Below are 22,881 nucleotides of genomic sequence, written 5' to 3'. Positions count from 1 at the left end.
TTTTTCTTTTCCCCTACCCAGGTACATGGGGAGTTTCTTGCCTTTTAGGAAGTCTGAGGTCTTCTGCCACTGTTCAGTAGGTGTTCTATAGGAGTTGTTTCACATGTAGATGTATATCTGATGTATTTGTGGGGAGGAAGGTTATCTCCACGTCTTACTCCTCTGCCATCTTGAAGGTCTCCTCCTTAACATTTTTTTTAAGTAGATGTTTTTCTTGAAGGGCTAGGAAAACTGGTGAGGTCAATATTTTTATGCCTGTTGTAGAGCTGTTTAATGAGTAACTGAAGGTAAGAAATGTTATGCTTTTAGGGTTCTATATTCAAATTAAGACTGATGGTGCCTTCTCTGAGCTCTGTGGGACTTTTTTTTAATGACTTTTAAAATTTTGTCTCTCTCTACTATTGATAATCCAGAAAATCCTTTTGATTTTTAAATATTGTCGGGCTGACCACTGTATTGTGTCTTGCCATGCAATTCTAGCCCACATTTGTATTTGTAATTGTCTTAATAATCCTTGGCTGATGAGAAAAGAAGGTATACTTAATGTGTAATGATATATTTGCTTGCAAGAGAAGGCCAAAGGCTGTCACTGTTCACTGTCTAAAAGATGTCTCCACAATTGAAATAAAGAATAGCAGGAAAACCCCAAAGGACCCATACTTTAGTCTGTATCATATTCATGTTTCAAGCAGCAATTTACTACTCAGAAAACAGGCTGTCTCTGTCAGCATGAAATTATTGTTGTTAAACAGAATTTTAGTTTTTATTTTTAATATGAATATATATTTTTAGAACTATGGAAAAAGATATAAACATAAATAATATATACCACCATTGATGTTTATTTAATTAAATAATTTAAATAGAATAACATATTAATACTGTGGGGTAGAGAAGAATTGTTTTTCACTTTATAATGAACTAGATACAACTCAAGATTAAAAAACAGTGATTTAGCACCTGGCAAGTTTTCAGTAAATATTGGTAGTTAGTGTTTTGGTTTTACATTATAAGAGTTTTCAGTAACACACTAGGGTCCTCTTACCATCTTCCTTTCCCCACACTTCGGCTGCATTCAGTCCTGCAACTCAGGCAAATTGCCCACTTCTCTCCCCCACCCAAAGCGGCTCTCAGCACAGTCCACGGCAATGGCCCGATTACCAGTGCATAGACATGGTATATGCCACCCTCTTTTCTGCAGTGCCGCCCTCTAGGACAGCATTCTCTTCTGCTTTTTTAGCCTCCTCCTTTCTTTTCTAGTTTTTGTTCCTCTTATTCTTTAAACACTAGCCTTCTCTGATGTTCTTCCTTTACCCATACCTCTCTTTGTTCATTATATCTTTTTTAAATTGAATTTTTAAATTAACATACAGAAAAATCGACTGTGTGTTTGTGTAGTGCTGTGAATTTTAACACATGTATAGATTTGTGTAAACCACTACCACAGACAGGACACAGAACAGTTCCATCACCCCTTGTACTACTGTTCCTTTGCCATTGTTCCCTCCCGCATCCCTAACGCTTGGTGATCACCAACTGGCTTGTTCTCCATCAGTATAGTTTTGTCTTTTGGAGACTATCATATAAGTGGAATCACACATATGAACTTTTGTAGTATTCCATTTTAATTTTTCTATTGCGCTTTTCGCTATATATCTTTGTACAGATTGTATTTGTGGTTACTAGGGATGGCAATATATATACTTAACATTCTACAGTCTGCTTAGAATCAATATTTTATCATGTCTAATAGGGTATAGTAACCATACCACCATATAGGTCCCTTTACCGTTCCCTCCCGTAAGTATGGTGTATGATACTTATGTTCATTGAAAACCAGATGTTGTAAGTTTTGCTTTCAACTGTCAAATAATTAAAGAACTTAATTGGAGAAGGATCTATTATATTTACCCAAATGTTTATCATTCTGTTGCTCTTCATTTCTGATGTACCAGATTTTCTGCTGGTGTGATTTCCTTTCTGTCTGAAAAATTGCCTTCAGCAGTTTTTTTGTGTGGTGACTGTGAATTCTCTTAGCACTTCATCTGAGAATGCCTTTCTTTCACCTTGATTCCCAAAAGATATTTTTGCTGGATATAAACTTCTGTGTTGACAGTTTTCTTTCAGCATTTTAAAAATGTTGTTATACATTTTTCTAGCCTCCATGATTTCTGGTGAGAAATCCACAGTCCTTCAAATCTTTGTTTTCCTATAAGTAATATGTCATTTTGGGGGGTGGTTTTCAAGATTTTTTCCTTTGTTTTTAGTGTTCAACGGTTTGGGTTTGATGTGTCCAGACATGGATTTCTCTGTGTTTATCTTTTTGGGGTTTTTCTGAGCTTCTTGAATGTATAGGTTTATGTTTTTTGTCAAACTTAAGAATTTCAGCCATATTTCTTCAAATATTTTTGTGCCCCACGCTCTTTTCCTCTCCTTCTGGGACTCTGATGACATCAATGTTTGACCTTTGGCCATTGTCCCATAGGTCCCTTAGGCTATGGTCATCCTCCTGCCTTTTCTCCTCATTGTTCAGATTTGATCATTTCCATTGACCTGTCTTCCAGTTCACTGCCTCTTTCCTCTGTCATCTCCATTCTGCTATTGAGCCCATCCAGTGAGTTTTTCTAATTTTGATTCTTGTAGTTTTCAGTTTCACAATTCACATTTGGTTCTTCTCTATATTTTCTGCTTTTTTTTTTTTAAATTTTTTTCTGAAACTTTTGTTTCAAGAGTGTTCACTTTTACTTGTTGGGGCATTTATATTATATAGCTGCTTTAAAGTCTGTCAGATAATTCCAACAGCTGTGTCATTTCAGCATTGGCATCTGCTGATTGTCTTTTCTGATGCATCTTGAGGTTTTCTGGTACTTCATATACTGAGTAATTTTGGATTTGATCTTGATTATTATATTATGAGACTCGGGTTCTGGTTTAAGAGGAAAATTTATTATTTACTTGGCCACTGTTTCTCCTTCTGTTTTCCTGGATGTTTATCCCTGTCTCTTATTTTTTTTTCCTTCCATATTTTGTCCTCTGTAACCTCTTTCTGAGACTTCTGGGAGATTATTCCAGTTTGTTTTCTAACTAGATCTTTTATTTAGATTACAATCTGTTTAACTGCCTTCACTGTGGTTTTTAATTTGACAAGTGTGTTTCTACCTGGAGCACTGTTTCTAGTAACTTAGGTTGGTCCCTCATTGTGGCTCTCTGTTCTGTTGTATTGATTTAGTGTCCACTTGAATCTTGTTTTAAAAACAGAAACCAGTTTCTTAAGTTTTGTTTGTCCTTTTCTGGAAGGAATTGTGTTTTCTAGGGCAAAAGGAGTGAGGGAGGGGGAGCAGATGCTCCCTCTTTATTTACACTGTTGGCTGTTTGCTCATCTTCACACACACATGTCAGTGTCCCTCTGTTGTTAGAAGTTGGGAAGGGTTCTAATTCCGCATAGGCCTCTGTTACACACGTTTCAGCCTGGATGAAGGAAGACCGAAAGGCCGTGGGGTTGATGGCGGGGAGGGAGAAGGAAAGGAGCCTGTGCTTTCTGCCTAGCCTGGCCCACCCGTTCCTGCTTAAAATGGGAGCAGGTATGGCCAAGGGGCTTTCTCCTAGGCCTCCGAAGCGTGAGTGCTCCCAGAGGCTCTGCTTGGGTGTGCGGGGACTTCCCGCCAGCTGCCCTGCCGTAGGGTGCCTTGGCCAACATGTTACTTTTCCTTTGCTGAGTCACAGATTGGTCTATCCTTCTGTTCCTGGTTTCCTAGTGTACAGAAAAGTGTATTATTAGAGGTTATCACCCACCCCATGTTTACTTTCCATTGTAGGGAATAAAGGGAGTTAAACTAATGCCCTCAAGAAAAGCTCTTTATTCACTGTTTGGTTTTTTAAATGCTTGTCTTCAAATGTCATTAGCAATATAAGTGAAAGGCATAACAACATAATTACTTTGCAAGTGCCAGCATCCATTATGAGTGCAAAAGGCACCAAATTTATCTGAAAATATGCAGCACACTCTCTGCCCTTATATAGATTTTACTGAGACTGTAACTGAGCCTAGAAGAAACTTAAGTATATTTTGGATCCAGCTATGTTGGCACTGTATAATATTTCTTACCGCTTTTTGATGAGAAAATACTTTCTATTGTCCATTTTTTTCCTTTCTGTGGTGGAATGACACTTGGTATCTCGAATTAACACGTGATAGAAACATAAGTTCCTTCTCGAAACCAAGTGCAAATACTTACCAGGAACAAAATACCAGTTGCTCTTTGGAGGCTGTACTTTCAGGGATCTGAAAGAGTCAGCTGGTTATTTCTTAACCTGTATTCTGAAACCTGTGTTTAATTTCCTGGTAACAGACTGTGGTTGGGGAAATTCCCCCCTTAGAAGCTACTAGGCTGCAAGGTGGGAATACCCCCAGGCTCCCTGCCCTTGGAAATCGCCTTGTGAGGTCATATTGAGGAGTGAATTTGATCAAACCAACCAACAGTGGCAGTGCAAACCTTTTAAAAACTGACTTGGCAGTATGTTTCAAAGTCCATGTGGCAGTCAAAATCACGCTTAATTAAGAAAACGATAGAAAAGAAGGAAGATGATAATGGAGGAAAGAATTCATTGACTCATTATGTGGAAATATAGAAGCATTCTACATATCCCATAATGGGCTATTTTTAATGAATGTTTATTTTAATGGAATGAATATTTTGTAACCATTAGAAATTATAACTGTGAAGACTGTAACAACATGAAAGCGTACAAATGATATGTTAACAGGGGGCAAAAGGCTCATATATTGCAATTATATAAAAATACATATGTTTATGTCAAATCTTAGAAGGGAACCCATAGAAGTGATTACTGGGGTGTGTGGATAATCTTATACTTTTCCCCCTCTCATTTATAAACTGCTAGTAAATGATTTTTATTACCTAAAAATAGAGGGGTTTTTGTTTTTTGTTTTTTGTTTTTTTAAAGCAAACAAACTAGTAATCAGATGAGGTTTACCAACCAAAATGGAAAACTTTGTGTTTGGTCTGAGATTAAAACATTAACCCCTTCAGTGTTGACTACTGATTTTTGCTTAGCTAATCTTCTACCAATTTTGTATTTACCTCTGTTATGAATATTTACAAATTTAATGAGAACTCTATCCAGAAACCCAGTTAACAAATAACAGCTGACATATTGTATTTAGTATCTGACAAGGAGTATTTTGCACTTGACTTTCTTATAGTGCTAGAAGCTTATTAAGTCTAAATTTTATATTACATGTTGTGACATTAAAACATATCATGTAATACCAACTGTAATCATTTGCATGAGAACAGTGGACCAAGCAACTCTAGGAAGCATAGCTGTTACTATGGAATATCCTGATAGGACATGAGGAATGGAACTTAAAAATACTGACTTTTATATATGCTACTCTGTCTAAACTCAGTGTGTTCTGTGCTGACTGGACAGAACCTGAAACGATGGATCCAAGTTCTCGCGTCACATTTTAGGATGAATACAGTGTCCAGTGCATCAAGATGTCACAAGATCTAGAAATCGCTTCCTCTGACGATCTGTTAATGTTCAGAGCTGAGTGTCTGTAGCTGAGAAGACAAGACTAAGGAGTTACACGAGGAGAATTGTCTTCTGGAAGGAAGAACACTGGAATTGTGTTGTTCTAGAAATAGAAGGTGAAAGTTAAAAGCAGGCAGATTTTCAGCTCGAAATATAGAAACTTATAATTACAGTCACCCTCCAGCTCAGACATGGAATTGATTTTCTCACGAGCTTCCCTGTTACTGGCACGGGGTGGGGTGGGGAGCTGGGTGGGAGGGGGATTGTTAAGGGGGAGGAGCTACAAGATGATCCCCTGACTTCTTGCAGCTGGAAAATGTTGTTATTCTAAGTCATTTGCTTTGTCTTTCCAGCAGGTCTCCCTGCCTGCCCGCCCGCCTGCCTGCCTGCCTTCCTCCCTCCCTCCCTCCCTCCCTCCCTTTTTTCTTCCTTTCTGGAAAATCCTAGAAGTATCATGATATTGTAAACTTCAATTTTTTTTTCTAATTTATATATTTATTTTTTTCAAACAACTTTTTATTGCAGTATAGTTGATTTACAGTGTTGTTAGTTTCAAGTGATTAGCAAAGTGATTCAGTTTTATATATATATATATTTTTTTTTTCAGATTCTTTTCCACTGTAGGTTATTACAAGATATTCAGTATAGTTCCCTGTGCCGTACAATAGGTCCTTGTTGTTTCTGCTTTACATTTTTAATTGAGGTATAATTTACATACAACAAAGTGTACAGACCTTAGTGTTCAGTTCCATGCATTTTGACAGCAGCATATGTTTGTGAGAATATTTAGAACATTTCCATCGTCCCAGAAAATTCCCTCATCTCCCTTTCCAGTCAGTCCCCTCCATCCCCACCCCAGAGGCAACTGCTTTCTGATTTCTATCTAGTAGATTAGGTTTGTCCTCATACTTTATATAAATGGAATTATTAAGTATATATTACTTATTTTCGCCGACAAAATGCTTTTGAAATTTATTTTTTATTATTTAGCCAACAAAGTAACAATTGTTACAGTTATAAGAAGCTCTTTGTTTTTATTACTGAACAGTACAGATACCACAGTTTGCTTATCCATTCCCCTATTGATGGATATTAGGTGGTTCCTAGTTTGGGATTCTCATGAGTATTGCTGTTGGGTATATTTTTGTACAGGTCTTTTTGAGAAACATGTTCCTATTCCTGTTTGGTAAATTCCTAAGGGTGAAATTTCTGGGTCATAGAGTAGATATATGCTTAGCTGGAGTAGAACAGACAAATACTTCTTCAGTTAACTTTGTGCCAAATCATCCCCAACAATTAGTATTGTCAGTCTATTTTTTTAATATAAATTTATTTATTTATTTACTTATTTATATTTGGCTGTGTTGGGTCTTTGTTGCTACGCACGGGCTTTCTCTAGTTGTGGCGAGTGGGGGCTACTGATTGCGGTGCACGGTGGTTAAGAATCTGCCTGCCAATGCATCCGGGAAGATCCCACATGCTGTGGAGCAACTAAGCCCGTGCACCACAACTCCTGAGCCTATGTGCCACAACTACTGAAGCCTGCGTGCCCTAGAGCCTGTGTGCCACAATTACTGAGCCCGTGTGATGCAACTATTGAGACCCGTGCACCTAGAGCCCGTGCTCCGCAACAAGAGAAGCCACCACAATGAGAAGCCCGCGCACCACAATGAAGAGTGCCACCGCTCGCTGCAACTGGAGAAAGCCCGTGCATAGCAGTGAAGACCCAACACAGCCAAAAAAAAAAAAAAAAAAAAGATTTCCATCTTGAGCAAGCAAAAATGAATGGTGGTGCCATTAACTGAGGCAGCGAAGATAGGGGAGTCCAGTTTGGGGGAAGATGAAGAGTTTAGTTTTAGAGACCTTGAGAGTCAGATATTTGTAGGAATTTCCATATAGAGATAAGTAGTAAGCAGTTGGCTATATGAGTCAAGGATTTTTGGAGAGCTATGTAGAGCAGAAAATTTTCCTTTTTTTTAAATTTAAAAATATTTAAAAATTTAATATTTTTAATATTAAAAATATTTAATATTTTAAAAATTAAATTACTGAATTTAAATATTAAAATTTAAATTTAAAACTAAAATAGAGTAGAAATATACAGAACTCTGGGGATCACCAGCATTTAAGAGGAAGAGGAGACTAGACAGAGCTTACAGATAAATGAAAGGGAAACTGGGAGAGTATGTCATTGAATACAAGGAAATAGTTATGAATGGATCGTTAAATAATAGTGAAATATTTTCTAGGCAGGTGTTGTACAGATAATATTGGGCAAATTTGGCTTAGATCCACTTTTCTAAGAAGCAGCAAATTATTCAATGCTTTGAAATTATTCAGTGCTTTTATCTTTTACACTCCATTCATTCATAGCCTTTATCTTTTAGTATTTATCTTGCTGTATATTAGGCACTCTCCTAGGGATAGGAGATACAGAGATGAATAAAAGTTAGTGTCTGTCATACTCTTTCTGTAAAAGAAAGGCATGCAAACAGATAATTAAATACAAAAAAAAAGGGTCTCTAAGTAAAAAGATTGTAGGAAGTGCTGTAGGAGCTGGAAGAAAGACCTCCCAACTCTTCTGTGCCTTTCACATGCTACTCTTTTTGTATGAGTCGCACTATTCCTGCTTCTTCACCCACATACATGGCCGTCAAAACTGAGCTCAAACAACTTTCTGAAAGCTTTCTTTGACTTCCTTGTGGGTTTTATTTCATTCTTTAAGAAAAATGGTAACGTATTGGACGACATATCTCTAAAGCAATCACTAAAAAAGAGGGAGAGAGGGAAGGAGGGAGGAAAGAGAACCAAAATTGAAAAAAAATAGTATATAGAGCTCATTATAAGAAATTCAGATAATACGGATAATACAAGGAAGATCACCCAGGATCACACCACCTAGAAATAGTCATTATTAACATTAGGTTAACATTGTCTGGATATATCCTTACAGGTTCGTGTGTATAAAAGGAGGGATAGAAATAATTTTACATAATTAAGGACATATTATATATGCTATTTTAATATTAAGTGCTTAATTTCACTTTTAAAAGATAAACTTCACATGAAGAATTCTCTCCAACAGGTAGTAATTGCTAAAAGATCCATTTAAGGTTAACAAAAAAATAACATAAAACGTTGACGCTTTGGTGATTTTTACGAAGCTGTCTCTGTATGTTTTACTTTCCAACAGCTTGATATGATTCTGCTGTGAGTGATGAAGAAATTAACATCTTAGCTGCTTCTTACCTTTCTTGCCACTGCCCCCCAACTGCTTCCTGATTTTCACCTATAATTCCATTGTCACTGTTTATTATGTTTGTCTACTTTTCTGTAACCTAATCCATATATTTGTTTGTTCTCAGCTCAGTATTTAAATGGATTTAGTTCTCGCCGTCATCTCTTATGTCATGGCCTCTGGCTTCTCCAACCCAGAGTTCTGTATTTTTATTCACCTCTTGGTTGGCTAGATTTCATCATCAAGTAGTTTTCTTAAGAAGGATCCCAGTGGTCCCTGAAGTCCTCTACACCGTCTGTCTGTCGTCTTTATACTCCAGTGACAACTTGGCTGGGCATAAATTTGTTGGGTCATGCTTTCTTTCCCCTGAACTTTTGACATTTCTCCTCTGTCTCCTGGAATTGTGTTGAACTCGTTTTTTTCTTTACTACTCCTTCCCTCCCGACCCCACCCCCAACCTTTAATGAATCAGAATTGCAGTTTTCAGAGAACATACATGAGTTCTTTAAAACCTTCTCACTCACTGCAGTTGAGAGAATTATTACTAGGAAGGACCACCACAGCTATGAGACTCTGATGTGAGCCAAGGTATTTTTGGAGTATTAACCATGCATCTTTGTTTTCCTTTATAGAGATAATTGATGACCTTGCCAACCTGGTGGAGAATACCGATGAGAAACTTCGCACCGAAACCAGGCGTGTGAATCTGGTGGACAGGAAGTCCACATCTTGTGGTAAGAGATGGCTGTAGTTACAGCTCTGCCTCTCTAATCATTTGCGGATAAGCTTCCCACGTTGGTCTAATTTTACCGCAGGGATTTGGTTGCTCTTCTAGTACAGGCAGTTTCATGTGATGAAGCATTGAAATTGCTAGAAGATCCCTAAATCTTGTTAAAATGAAATGTTATGAGGGCAGGGGAAGTATAATGCATTGTTAATTTTTTTTTAATTTAAAGTAAGAAACCTTCCTGTATGCTTACCGAGAATAATAGTTTGGGAAATTGTATGACATCATGCAGACTGGTGGTGGCAGATCTCATGGGTTTTAAAGGCGATCTTGCTTGTTTTGTGCCTTTTTTAGTCACAGGCTTCATTGTTGCAGCTTGAGCCATAGAGCAGTTAAGAGCACAGATTCTAAAGTCCAAATGAGTTTACATCCTGTTACTTAGTGAAGTTATCATTTCTTAATACCTTGTACGTAAAATGAGGAAACACAGGCCAAAATAAGAATCACTGGGAATGGCTCTTAAAGTGCTTGATTCCCTGGCCCTCCTGTCGAGATTCTGACTGAGTAGGGCTAGGTTGGGGTTCAGGAGTGTTCATCATTTAACAAGCGCACCAGGCAATCCCGATGTGGGTCCTTGCTCTTCGGCAGACGTTCTGATGCACGTGTTTGTGGGGTTTCAGTGATCTATTGCTTGTGCACAGTGCCTTGCCCACAGGTAAGTGACAATGAAAGATGGTGACACTAGCAGTAATCACAGTCATGGTTATTTGATGCTTCATCTCACAAAGATGCACCAAGTTTATAAGGCTAATAACTTTGTTATAAATAGAAGTGCGGTAGCACTAAAAAAAAAAACTAATGATCTGAGCACATGCTTTGCCTGACTGTTAGCCCTTTCAGTATGAAAATTATACTGGATCCCTCCGATCTATCCAGTTTTAGAACAAGGATCTCTATGCGAGGGTCATCTGGGATGCACAGCTTTGAGAAGTGTTACCTTCCTTGCCTGTGTGTGTGGTTAAACAGAAATCTAGAACAACACGGTGATGGAGGAACGGGCAAATATGGACTCTGGAATCTCAGAGGAAGTGGAACTTGGAGGCCCCCACCTGCTGCCCTTTTATGACCTGTCTGCTCCCCGTAACCTGGCAGGTCTCATCCACCAGATACCAAGCCATTCTGTGCTTCTGCGCCTGTAGGCATGTGCTTCTTTCTACTTCCTGCGCAAAGCAAAGCCTCCTTGATTTTGCTTTACCAGCCTTCTCATAACTTCTGACCATAGGGATGTTGTTCTTTGCACCAGATCCTGAAACTTTGGCGACAGAGATAGATGGGTTCACTCCCACCTCCATCTGTTATTATCTTCTATTCTTACATAAACTTAATCTTTCTGAACTTTAGTTTCCTCGGCTGTAAAAAAAAAAAAAAAAAAAAAAAAAAAATGACCTGTTTATCAAAATGAAATTGTATAAAATATGTAAAGTGTCCAACACTCGCTGTCGTCCCTGAATTTCCATATTTTATGCAGAGAGGCGCTAGAGCGTGATAGTTAAGAGCATGGGCCCCAGAGCCTGGGCTCAAATCCCAACTCTACTATTCACTGGCTGTGTGACCTTGGGAAAACCCACTCCCCTTTGCCTCGATTTTCCCATCTCTGAAATGGGAATAATGTACATACCTGAGAGGGTTGTTGTAAGGAATAAATGAGTTAATGTAGGTAAAGATACAGATGATATAGAGGTAGGTAGGTATGTAGATAGATAGATAGGGATATACAGCACTTAGAACAGTTCTTGGCACATAATAAGCAGTGAGCCAAGTATTAGCCATTATCTTTATATGTTGAAAGTAGGAAGAATCTTCCAATTAAGAGACAACTTTCCTGAGGTCTTTTTGATGCACTAAGCAATCATGCACTAAGCAAGTAAGATTTTGTATTTGCAACACAGAGTCCCTCACCACATGCCATTCATGATGTCATAATGAAGAATATTGCTTCTACTGTTGCCAGTTTTTTATTTTGTAGTTTTACCTGGTGTTGCTCTTTATAGCCATAAATGTCCATAAAATCTTCTGAGCTGAGCTGTTTAATTTTTGTTTGAAAACAGGAGAAATTTAGAGATGCCCAGAATTACTAAAATGCATGTTTTTTTTTAATTAATTAATTTATTTATTTATTTTTGGCTGTGTTGGGTCTTCGTTTCTGTGCAAGGGCTCTCTCTAGTTGCAGCAAGCGTGGACCACTCTTCATCGCGGTGCGCGGGCCTCTCACTATCGCAGCCTCTCCTGTTGCGGAGCACAGGCTCCAGACGCGCAGGCTCAGTAGTTGTGGCTCATGGGCCCAGTTGTTCCGCGGCATGTGGGATCCTCCCAGACCAGGGCTCGAACCCATGTCCCCTGCATTGGCAGGTGGACTCTCAACCACTGCACCACCAGGGAAGCCCAAAATGCATGTTTTTTAAACATGTATTGGTATCTTAAAATGTGTTAAGTGTGAATTGATCTCATGCCCCCTTTATATTTACTTATAAGTATATATATTATCTGTATTAGAATTATATGTAGCGATTCAGAAGGGGGAGGTACAACAGTACAACAGATGCTGAAAGAAGAAATTTCTCCAATTTTTTTCAACGGGAATACTTCAGAGAGAATTCTTTGTCTTATCCCTTCAATTTTTCCCCTAATATTTATTTAGCAGTTCTTTTGATAGTATAGCAACACCACATAACTATCCTTATATCATTTCTGGTGCCTGATAACGTTAAAGAAAAATGTTTTGCATTTGTGTTTGTTCAAGGGACCTTTGCAATTATGTATGTGTTTGTCGACAAGCAGTGCTAGTTTTGCATATTGATGGAGGTTCAGCATGTGGCTCCAAAGGTCTAGGGAGGTTAGACTTGTATTCATGACCCCCAGCAATTAACTTCTAAGTCTTCCCCTGATCAGCATTAAGCCTTGGAACACAGGGTATATTGTGCAATTTACTGATTAGGTCTAGCAGCCCTTAGCAACATTAGCCTGACCTTTAAAAAAAAAAAAAAAATGTGTTTTTATTTTGGTAAAGTATACCTAACATAAACTTTACCATTGTAACTCTTTTTAAGCATGCAGTTCAGTGGTGTTAAATACATTTACATTGTTGTGCGTTTACCACCACCATCCATCTATCTCCAGAACTTTTTCATCTTCTGAAACTGCAAGTCTGCACCCATTAAACACTAATTCCCCGTTCCTCGCCCAGCAGCCCCTGTCAGCTACCACTCTGCTTCCTGTCTCTACAAATATGACTACTCTGGGTGCCTCATATAAGTGGGACCATACAGTATTTGTCCTTTTGTATCTGGCTTATTTCACTTAGCGTAATGTCTTCAATATTCCTCTTCGTTGTACCATGTGTCAGGAATTTCCTTCCTTTTTGAGGCTGAATAATATTCCATTGCTATGTTTATGCCACGTTTTGTTTATCCATTTATCTGGCAGTGGATTCTTGGGTTGTTTCCACCTTTGGGCTGTTGTGAATTATGCTGCTATGCACATGGGTGTACAATATCAGTTCCAGTCCCTGCTTTTTTGTGTACATACCCAGAAACGGAATTGCTGAATCAAATTGTAATTCAGTTTTAAATTTCATGGGGTAACTACAATACTGACCTGACCTTTTGTTTTGCTTTCAGCCTTTAAACTCTTAGGTACTTTCTAGTAGTTTCTTTTTTTTAATCTAATAAAGCCCACTTGCAGGCAGGAGTCAGGGGCTTCCGCAGCCTGAGAGGGGTAGGCAAGTGGAGTTGGAAGGTAAGGTCCTGGGCCCACCCTAGTTGGGAAGTGTAATAGGAGACCCTTTTCCCATTAAAATGGGGCCCCAAAGAGCTATACCCTTGGGATAAAAGTGAACCAGAACTAAATTGTCCTTGGGGATTGTGGAGAAGGCAGCCTTGGCACTGAACAGATTAAAAGAAGAAAAAGAAAGGAAAAACTATCATTCCTGACAAGTTGTGGTCACAGAAAGGCTCTCCTGTGCATTTGTATCCTGGGTAGCTGTATTTACCTGTGGTAGCTCAAGGTACCTGGCAGAAATAATGAAATACCTCTCTGGAGGAGAGCAAGATTGTCCTTGGTCTCTAGGAATCAACCAAAAATAAAATTTTCAAGGCAATGACCAGCACACACTCAAAGATAACCTAGCATGTTGGGACACCACACGACATGAGCAAGGATCAGCAACAGACCCCAGAAACCAGTCTGCGTAGGCTTGCAGTGTTAGAATTACCAGGTGTAGATTATAAAATCAATTATGATTATACTTAAAGAACGACATGACAAGTTTGAAAGTATCTTCAGAGAATAGGAACTCTAAAGAACAACACAGAAAATTTGAAACGGGATCAAACAGAATTTCTAGAAATAAAAGGTAACTGAAATTCAAGTCTCAGTGGACATATTTGGTACCAGCGGGAGAGAAACTCAACCAGAGGACAGATAAGAAAAAAATAAACCATATTCCCTTTCCATAAATGCTAACGTTTACGTAAGGATGTCCAAACGCCATGGAAGTTAAATTACGGTCTGGGGGCAAAGGCTTGGTCCAAGAGTCTCATGACATAGCAAAGAGTTAATCACTTGCTCTTCCCTAGTGCAAGGCCAGGTTGATCATGGATATGTAAACACATACACATAGTACATGATACTGCAAGCAGGGTATGTTTTAACTATTTGGGGGGTGGGAATTAAGCAACTCACTCAGGGTAACTCGGTTACTGTTAACTCCATGACTGTTTAACTAAGAGAACTTGAGCAAGCTGAGAATAGCAGCAGCACATCATCGTTTTACTTAAGGGAGTGCAAAAATAGGCTGTGAACCGTGAAATGGTCTTTTGTTTTCCTTCCGCCACCATATCGTCCTCGCCCATCTGATATATCAGTCATAGATGCTTTCCCAGTGAGGAAATTTCTCGTTAAAAGGACAGACCCAATTGCAAGGGGGCCACACAGAACGGCCCGATGATGAATTTGTTTGTTCAGTTGTTAACAAAGGATTCAAGCACCTCTTTGTGAACCTTTCACTCGGAAGCCTGGGCTTTAAAAATTTTTTACTGGGATCTTTGGGTGGTTTTTCCTCCCTTTTCTTCTCCTGCCCCCACCCCAATAATAGCATCAAGTAGAAAACAGTATTATTGTCTCTCTCCAGCTTCTAAACGCAAACTAGACTGATATTTTCCATTGGCACCAATATGTACTTTCAGATCTGTTATTTGTGTTAAGGACATCCACATAAAAGCAGGATCTTTGTAATTGCAGTTTAAATATTCATTGTGCCTCGTCCTCATTAGAATTCAAAATAGAGCCTCGTCTGAGTCTGAGGGACGCAGCCGATTGTGAAAGGCCAGACTAAGGGCTCTGAATGACTCGGGTTGAGGGGCAGGGCTGCTTCTCAGTATATTGACTATTACGGAATGTTGTCGAAGCACAGTGACTGTGGTTTTAGCAGCGTCTCCGTGACGTTGTTAGAAATCAGCCCAACCGACGTTGCCTTGACACGCTCTCTATCTGGAACCATTGGATTTGCCTTTCACTCCTTGGAATGGGGTCGTCTTAAGGAAGTGGAAGAGTTCAGTGGTTAAGAAAGGACGGCGCAGCATGGGCGTGGAGCCAGGCAAAGGGGGAGCGGTCACAATCTGGGCTCAGCCACTTACACCCTGGGTGACTTGGAGAGCTGCTTGCCCTCTCTGTGGCTCAAAATGGCCATACCATGGCTATTCTGCAGACTGCATGAGAACAATCTGGGTGGTATCGTGACTGTGCTGTGCTAGTGAGTCCTCAGTAAATGCCAGCCGATGTTAAAATGTGGCTTTAAATTGGTCTTCGAGAGCCACCTTAATAAACAAGACTCAGAGGCTCTTACCTCTCTTTGAAGCCAGCTTAGAAAAGGTCTTTAAGGAGAATAGTGATGATTTGAGTAAGTTATGCAGGAATATTACGGAGCTAGGAGGTTTGCACCCTCATTGAATCAGAAGTGGAGTCGATTTTTTTTTTTTTTTTTCAAATAAACTGAAATTTATAATCTTGTGGCTGAAGCCATTACCAGTCATGAAATTAGTCAAAGCCACCTCTAGTGCATATGCGGGATGATGGTGAGGCTGCCTTACTTTTGTATTGCACAAAACCACTTTTTCTTATGTTAGCTGTTTTGAACTGAACACAAAATAGGTAAGAAACTGAATTCCAAGTTGTCTAGCTTATTTAACCGACCTTAGAGACAACTTAATCTCTCAAGGAATTGTTTTCAAAACCTTACCACAAACACAATTAATCTGGAGCAAGAGAATAACTCTGTGAGTTCTTTTATTTATCTTACTGTTTATCAAGAATATTCTTAGCTATTGTTTCCTTCCTTCTTTCTCTTACCCTTCTTCTTTTTTTTTTTTTTTTTAAATGCTCTCTGTATTTTTTTTTTAAGTATTTTATTTATTTATTTATTTATTTTTGGCTGTGCTGGGTCTTCATTTCTGTGCAAGGGCTTTCTCTAGTTGTGGCAAGTGGGGGCCACTCTTCATCGCGGTGCGCGGGCCTCTCACTATCGCGGCCTCTCTTGTTGCGGAGCACAGGCTTCAGACGCGCAGGCTCAGTAGGTGTGGCTCACGGGCCCACTTGCTCCGCGGCATGTGGGATCTTCCCAGACCAGGGCTCGAACCCGTGTCCCCTGCATTGGCAGGCGGATTCTCAACCACTGCGCCACCAGGGAAGCCCACTCTTACCCTTCTTCGTTGAGATAAGCTGGTTGAATTCCTCAGCCCCCTTATTCTTTACCTACGTGTGTGCCTGACTCTGTACCCCCGTGTCACCTTTCATTCGGTCTCTGGAGAAACGCCCGGTCCTTCACTAATGCTTACCTGCCTCCAGAGCCCTCTGATCCTTAACCTTACTGCTGCCTTTCCCATTCATTCATTCATTCTTTTCTCCCTCCACGCCAGCACAGTTACTGGGCTTGGATTTTAGAAGCAGGTCTCCCAAGAATTTTATGCTCTATGGTTTCACTACCTGGTATCTATTATCTCCGTAATGGAGAAAAGTCATGTCTCTAAAATCTATAGCAGGTATGTCTTGGGAGGGAAACAGTTTCAAATCAACTGAAAAGAGCATGTTTACAAAATAAGGGAGCCCTAAAGAGAGGGACTCATTTATCTTGGTAATACTGGAAGCCAGGTAGATGTTAGCTGCATTCAGACACCAAATTCACGAGATGGGAGCAACGGCTTATATAAATATGATCAATGTTACAATCACGCACATTTACTCTGTGTGCCAGGCACCGGGCTCAGTACTGGAGCTGAAAGATACCTGGGGCACACCGTTCCTGCCCTCGGGGAACTTGGAGCGTTGGAGGGGGACACACACTGTAAATCACTGATGACTGCAGTAGCGCAGGCAGAAAAGGCTCTCAATCAGCCTAGGGGCCCAGAGGTTTCCAGGAGGACACGACACAGGAGCAGACGTCTGAAGGATGAGTAGGAGAAGCTTCTTCTGGGTCTGGTCAAGTGACAAACCAAAATAAGCAGGATGTGTACACTGTGATGCCATTTAAAGGAGAAAGGGAGGGAGAGAGGGAAACAGGGAAAGACAGAAGGATCCACATAGGTGCTGTGTAGACGTGTTGATTAGAGCGTGACAACAGGTGTGGAGGAGCAGGTGCAGGTGACATCGGTTACTTCAGAGATGTGCACGGGGGCCAGGCTTGCAGCTGGGTGATGCGAGCTTGTTGATGTTTTCTTTACATAGCTTTAGAAGTTTTTATGATAAGACTGTATTACTTTGTAATTTGAGAATTAATTAAAATGTTAAGGAAAATATACTTTTACTATTAATATTTTGGTACTTTTTTTTTAATAAACTTTTAAAAAAATTTATTTATTTTTGGCTGCATTGGGTCTTCATTGCTGTGCACTGGCTTTCTCTAGTTGCAGCGAGTGGGGGCTTCTCTTGTTGGAGAGCATGGGTTCTAGGCGCGTGGGCTTCAGCAGTTGTGGCACACGGGCTTAGTTGCTCTGCAGCATGTGAGATCTTCCAGGACCAGGACTCGAACCCGTGTCCCCTGCATTGGCAGGCGGATTCTTAACCACTGCGCCACCAGGGAAGTCCCTTAATATTTTGGTACTTCTAGTCATTTTTTCTATACATAGTATTTTGACAAGATTATGATAATCGTATATTTTTAACCGTTCTTTTTAATGTTTTATTATGTATTTTTTAAACTTTTAAAGTTGAAGAACAGTTGATTTACAGTGTTTCAGGTGTACAGCAAAGTGATTCATATATAGATATATACACATATGCATATATATTCTTTTTCAGATTCTTTTCAATTATAGCTAATGTCTTATTATAAACCTATTTTTCTTTTAATACCATTAGTACCATCCCATCAAATAGATGTACCATCATTTACTTAAATACTCTTGTTTGGGGGCTTTTAGATTATTTCCACATTTTGCTGTATAAGTAATGCTGTATTAGACGCATAAAGCTTTTTTCCATATTTAGGACTTCTGGGTATTGGTTAGGATGCTTCCAGGGTCAGAATCAGAGACCAGCTCTGGCCATCTTATATCAACGGTCTCCTTCTTATAGCAGCGGGCTCCTGAGTGGAAGATTGTTAGAGGCCCAGAGCAGTGACAGGGAGCTGGAGGGCCGGGGGCAGAGATGCCGTCCCTGGGCAGGGAGAGCGAGGTAGGGATGCCACCGCCAGAGCTGCCTAGTGACGCCTCTGCCTCTGACCGTCTCTGCCTCTCTGGGTCAGTAGAAGAGTGCCGAGCTGGCCAGGCCTGGCTGCCAAGGCTGGGCGGAGGAAGAATCTGGCTGTGTTAGACTTCACATGATGGGCATTCCTTCAGAATGGAGGCGTTGGATCTGGACATCCAGGGAAAAAACAAAACAAAGCACATTATCTATTACAGATGTATTTCCCAAGTAGACTTATTTAGACCCAGGGTGGGAGCAGCGTTAAGCCTTTCAGTGTACAGGCATACATCATTTCATTGCGCTTTGCTCTTATTGTACGTCACAGATGATGTGGGTGTTTTTTTGGTTTGTTTGTTTTTATACAAAGTGAAGGTCCATGGCAACCCTGCGTTGTCAGATGATGGTTAGCATTTTTTTTAAATAGAGTGTTTTTTTAATTAAGGTATGTACATTGTTTTTGTAGACATAATGCTATTGCACACTTAATAGATTACAGTATAGGGTAAACATAACTCATATGCACCGGGAAACCAAAACTTTGCGTGACTCACTCTATTGTGATATTCCCTAGAGCAGCTATTCAGGCAGGATGGGACCAGCTCATGGAGAGCCAAGGAGCTAATCCCGTCCCCCTTTGTCTTTCTTTTTTTCCTCTTCCATCTTCTATGGGAGACATACTCAGGGCTTAGTCCTTTGCTCTTTTTTTTGGGGGGGGGGGCGGTACTTCTTCCTTAACCTACTCTGTCGACGCTTGGATGGTTTCATGGGCAGCTCACAGCTCTGCATCTCAGACCCCCAACTTCACCTGAGCCGCAAGGTCTGTGTCGTCTTCCACTACCACTCAGTTTCTCTTGGCTGCCCCCAACATGCTCTCAATTTGTGTATGCTCTTCATAGGCTCGTTATCTTTAGCCCCACGTAAGCTCCCTCTTCCCATTGCTTCCCATTTCTTCAGGCTCAAAACTTCCTTCATCCCGCCAGACAGGAAACCTTCATGAATGAAGCGGGCCCCTGTGATTCTCTCCAGTGGCAAACGAGAGAGGAAAGAGCAGAGCTTTGCCGAGTGGGAATGCAACACCAGATCATCTCTGTGTTTATTTTTTTATGGGAAGCCCGAAATCTGGATCTTTTAAGTGAAATCTCCCAATATTTTAGTGTTGACAATAAATGAACCTTGTTAAAAATTCCATGTGGGCCAAATAAAACAGGTGGCCATGTCCTACACTTTGGGGCCTCTCTTTCACCTCTCTCTGGTCAGTCCCTAGGCCTGTTTGAGAATAACTCTGAAGTAAATATCTCTCTTCCCCGTTCATCACTTTGTGTTCTCACCACTCTGTCTCAGGCTCTTGTCACACTTATGTAGCCATTAAAAATAATAATGAAGAAGTCTGTTTATTGGGTACAGAAAAATGTGTGTGATTGTAACGCTGATCATATTTATTTAAGCCGTTGCTCCCGTCTCGTGAATTTGGTGTCTGAATGCAGCTAACGTCTACCTGGCTACCAGTATTACCAAGATAAATAAGATGAGTCCCTCTCTTCAGGGCTCCCTTATTTTGTAAACATGCTCTTTTCAGTTGATTTAAAACTGTTTCCCTCCCAAGACATATCTGCTATAGATTTTAGAGAAATGACTTTTCTCCATCACGGAGATAATAGATACCAGGTAGTGAAACCATAGAGCATAAAATTCTTGGGAGACCTGCTTCTAAAATCCAAGCAAGTACTGGGGCGCTCTGATGAATATATTGGAATTGCTCGATATTCATTTTAGGAGCCTAAAATGTACAACTCGCAGACCTGCCCTTCTCTTGGCACTTCTGAATACCCCCCTCCTGGACCCTGTGGGTGCTCGTGGCATTTGTATAATGCAGGTGTGACATGTATGTGGTCAGATGTCTTTTATATGTGACCACATCACTGTTGTCTGCTTTGGTTTTGCGTTCCTACCGCGGAAAAGCCTGGCTTTCTGCTAACAGCCTTTATTTGGGGAGTGAGAATACGAGCAGGAGGTTCAAGTGTTGATGCTTCGGCTTAATCCAGGCAAAATGAAGCCTTTGAGAGATGCACCAAATTGGAAAAGCTTTATTTAATGGAAAGTGATTGATAAGGGCTGACAGCCTCAGAGCTGTCACCATGACCGCCTCTGAGGCCGCCACACTTTTTCTAATCCGTTACGAGGCAGTGACTTCTGCTATCATCAAGGGGTCAGAAATGATCACAGAGTAGAATCATTTTTTGATTATTGTCTTTGCTCGGTGTGGTTTGGAAAGATAAGGTGTGATTTCCAAGAGCAGCTTCTGTTGTTACGGAGTAATAATTAGGCCGAGCAGCCTTGGCCGATACCACTCCTCCTGTTATGTGTTTGTGCGTGTTTTCTGGTAATATTTGTTCGCCACTGAATTCATCTGCTTTCAGCCAGCTCTATGGGACCAGCAAATATCGGCTAGGTTTAGAAGGCCTATCAGTGGGCTTGGGGCAGAGCATGTTTTACTTACTCAAAGTATACTTCACCTCTGTTGTGTGTCTACTGTTTAAGCAAGCAAGAGCCCCAATGCCTACTGAAGGTATTTTGCCACCCCAGCCTGAGTTTTCAGGAGTTCACCATTATACTCCAGTGCTTCTCATTCGTACATTGATTTGATTGTATTTGTAAATTGAAATGAAATAGAGAATTGGATTCTAGTTGTGACCGAAATTACCCAAATTGGGAAGTCGCTTGATATCTTTTTTACATGTGAAATCAATGGCTTGGTAATGTTGACCATAAACTAATTGGAGTCCAATTAGTTTATGGTCAACATTACAAGGGTTTATAATTGGACTGTAATCCAGTTATAATTGGACTTCCTCAAAAGAAGTTGGGCATTTTCCTTTTAGCTAATAAATTCATCCACATCTTCATGAGGTCAGTATGGAAAGGCAGGGGGAAAAAAGTTAATGGCTTAGACTAGATGGTCTTTGAGGTTCCATCCAACTCTGTTATCCTCTTTTCATACCCCTTTGAAGAGAATTAGACACTTCCTTCTACCCTGCACACACACGTACACACACACACACACATACACACACCCCAAATATGAGTCAGGGGTCTAGGCCAGAACTTTGTTGATCTCATTTCATACAGGGTGGTTGGCACCAGGTTAGATACTTGCAGAGTTAAATCCTACCTGGACAGGGACCTTGACCTTCAATGTTATGTATTCCTGTTTGATTGAAAAAAATTTTAACAGATGTGTTAGAACAGAAACAAGGAAGATAGAGAAAATTTTTAATGGAAGATATAGAGAACGTTTGTTGGGTTTTAGTATGTGTGTGTTTAGGAAAATAAAGAAATGCGGTTATTGAGCGTAACTCCTGGGTTCTTTGTTCATAAGTAGTTGGTAGAGGTGCCTCGCACTTTTATCTCAAGTTGGTGTTACAGCTCTAGGGCTATTTTTAGTTAATTAGTTAATTTTTTTTTTTAAGTGAGCTGTATTTTTTGGAAAACATCCCTACAATTTAAATTTTGGGTACAGGTTTTCATGCCTCTTGCCCATCAAAAATTGTAACTATAAAATGGAGTAAATGGACACGTAGCTGGTTTTAGGGTTTTTTAAAGTCACAGTGGTTCACAAGTGGATTATCTTCTCTCTGTGTATTATCAAAATGGAAATTCAGATATCAGCTGGCCTTCCTGAGCTTCTAGTGCTTGCTACTCTGTTGAAGAGGCGCCCTAGCCCAGGCCGGTTACTGGTGTGTGCTCAGAGAATGAGATCGTTTTACTTCGACATCAGCTGTGATGCCCAGTGAGCACGCTTCTGAGAAACAATAACCACTGGTAAATAAAGTTGAATAGAAACTAGCAAAATTAAAGGAGTTGTCATACCTTGGGAAATCATAATAATTAATACCTGGCTGCAGCCATTTCTCAGTGTGCAAAGCAGCTCTGTCAGCCCCATCTGCCGATCTGTCCACAGGTGAGTCCCTGCCTGTACTTCTCACCTTAACAGCACGCTTCACGGTGGTGCCGATGTGAAAAGCTGCTCAGTCGCAGGGCAGTGCTTCCGGTCCAGAGCCCTGACATTTTTTAAAGAACTTGTTGCATTCATGAAAGTTTTTATCAGCCTGGGGATCCATTCATCGGCTCCAAGAGGACCTCATCAGCCGCATGGTTTTTATTTTTCGGCTCACCTTTTCTATCTATCTCAGAGCCAAGCAGTCATGACACTTTTCAGTCCCTGAACCAGCATTAAATTCCTAAGAAAAATTGATTTGGGACTCATCTGAAATCACTGTTGGGTTTTCTCTGTCCAAGAGTGTGAACACTGAGATCAATTTCTCCGGATTAGCAGCAAAATGATCTCTGTATTGGACTTGGGCATCAGTGGTCCATGACACGGACCTCTGCGCATGCCCAGTACCGAAGGCTCTCCTGTATCTCCCGTTTTGCTGCTCCGAGCCGACGGCAGCCAGCAGGATGCACCTCGGTGGCCTCGGGAGGGCACGTGTCTGCTGAATGGCTCCCCCCGCCTCCCCCTCACCCCATTCTTCCACAAGTTGATTTATGGTGATAGAGCCCTTCTTTCTCTTTTGGCCCTCCAAGCGATCGCTCCTTTCAAAATGACCTGGATTTCTGAAAA

General features: G+C 40.5%; 1 protein-coding gene across 1 annotated transcript in view; it reads left to right on the top strand.

The window, feature by feature from the left end:
- The window catches only part of STX8 (syntaxin 8), a 248,120-nt gene that overhangs the window by 136,715 nt on the left and 88,524 nt on the right, over positions 1 to 22,881 (top strand). The window contains exon 7 of the mRNA XM_059908935.1: positions 9,430 to 9,531. Coding sequence (XP_059764918.1) covers positions 9,430 to 9,531 — 102 coding nt within the window. The remainder of the gene's footprint in view (positions 1 to 9,429; positions 9,532 to 22,881) is intronic.

This window comes from Balaenoptera ricei, chromosome 20, assembly GCF_028023285.1.
Source record: "Balaenoptera ricei isolate mBalRic1 chromosome 20, mBalRic1.hap2, whole genome shotgun sequence".
NCBI classification, from domain to species: Eukaryota; Metazoa; Chordata; class Mammalia; order Artiodactyla; family Balaenopteridae; genus Balaenoptera; species Balaenoptera ricei.
This window is presented reverse-complemented; position numbering and strand designations above follow the sequence as displayed.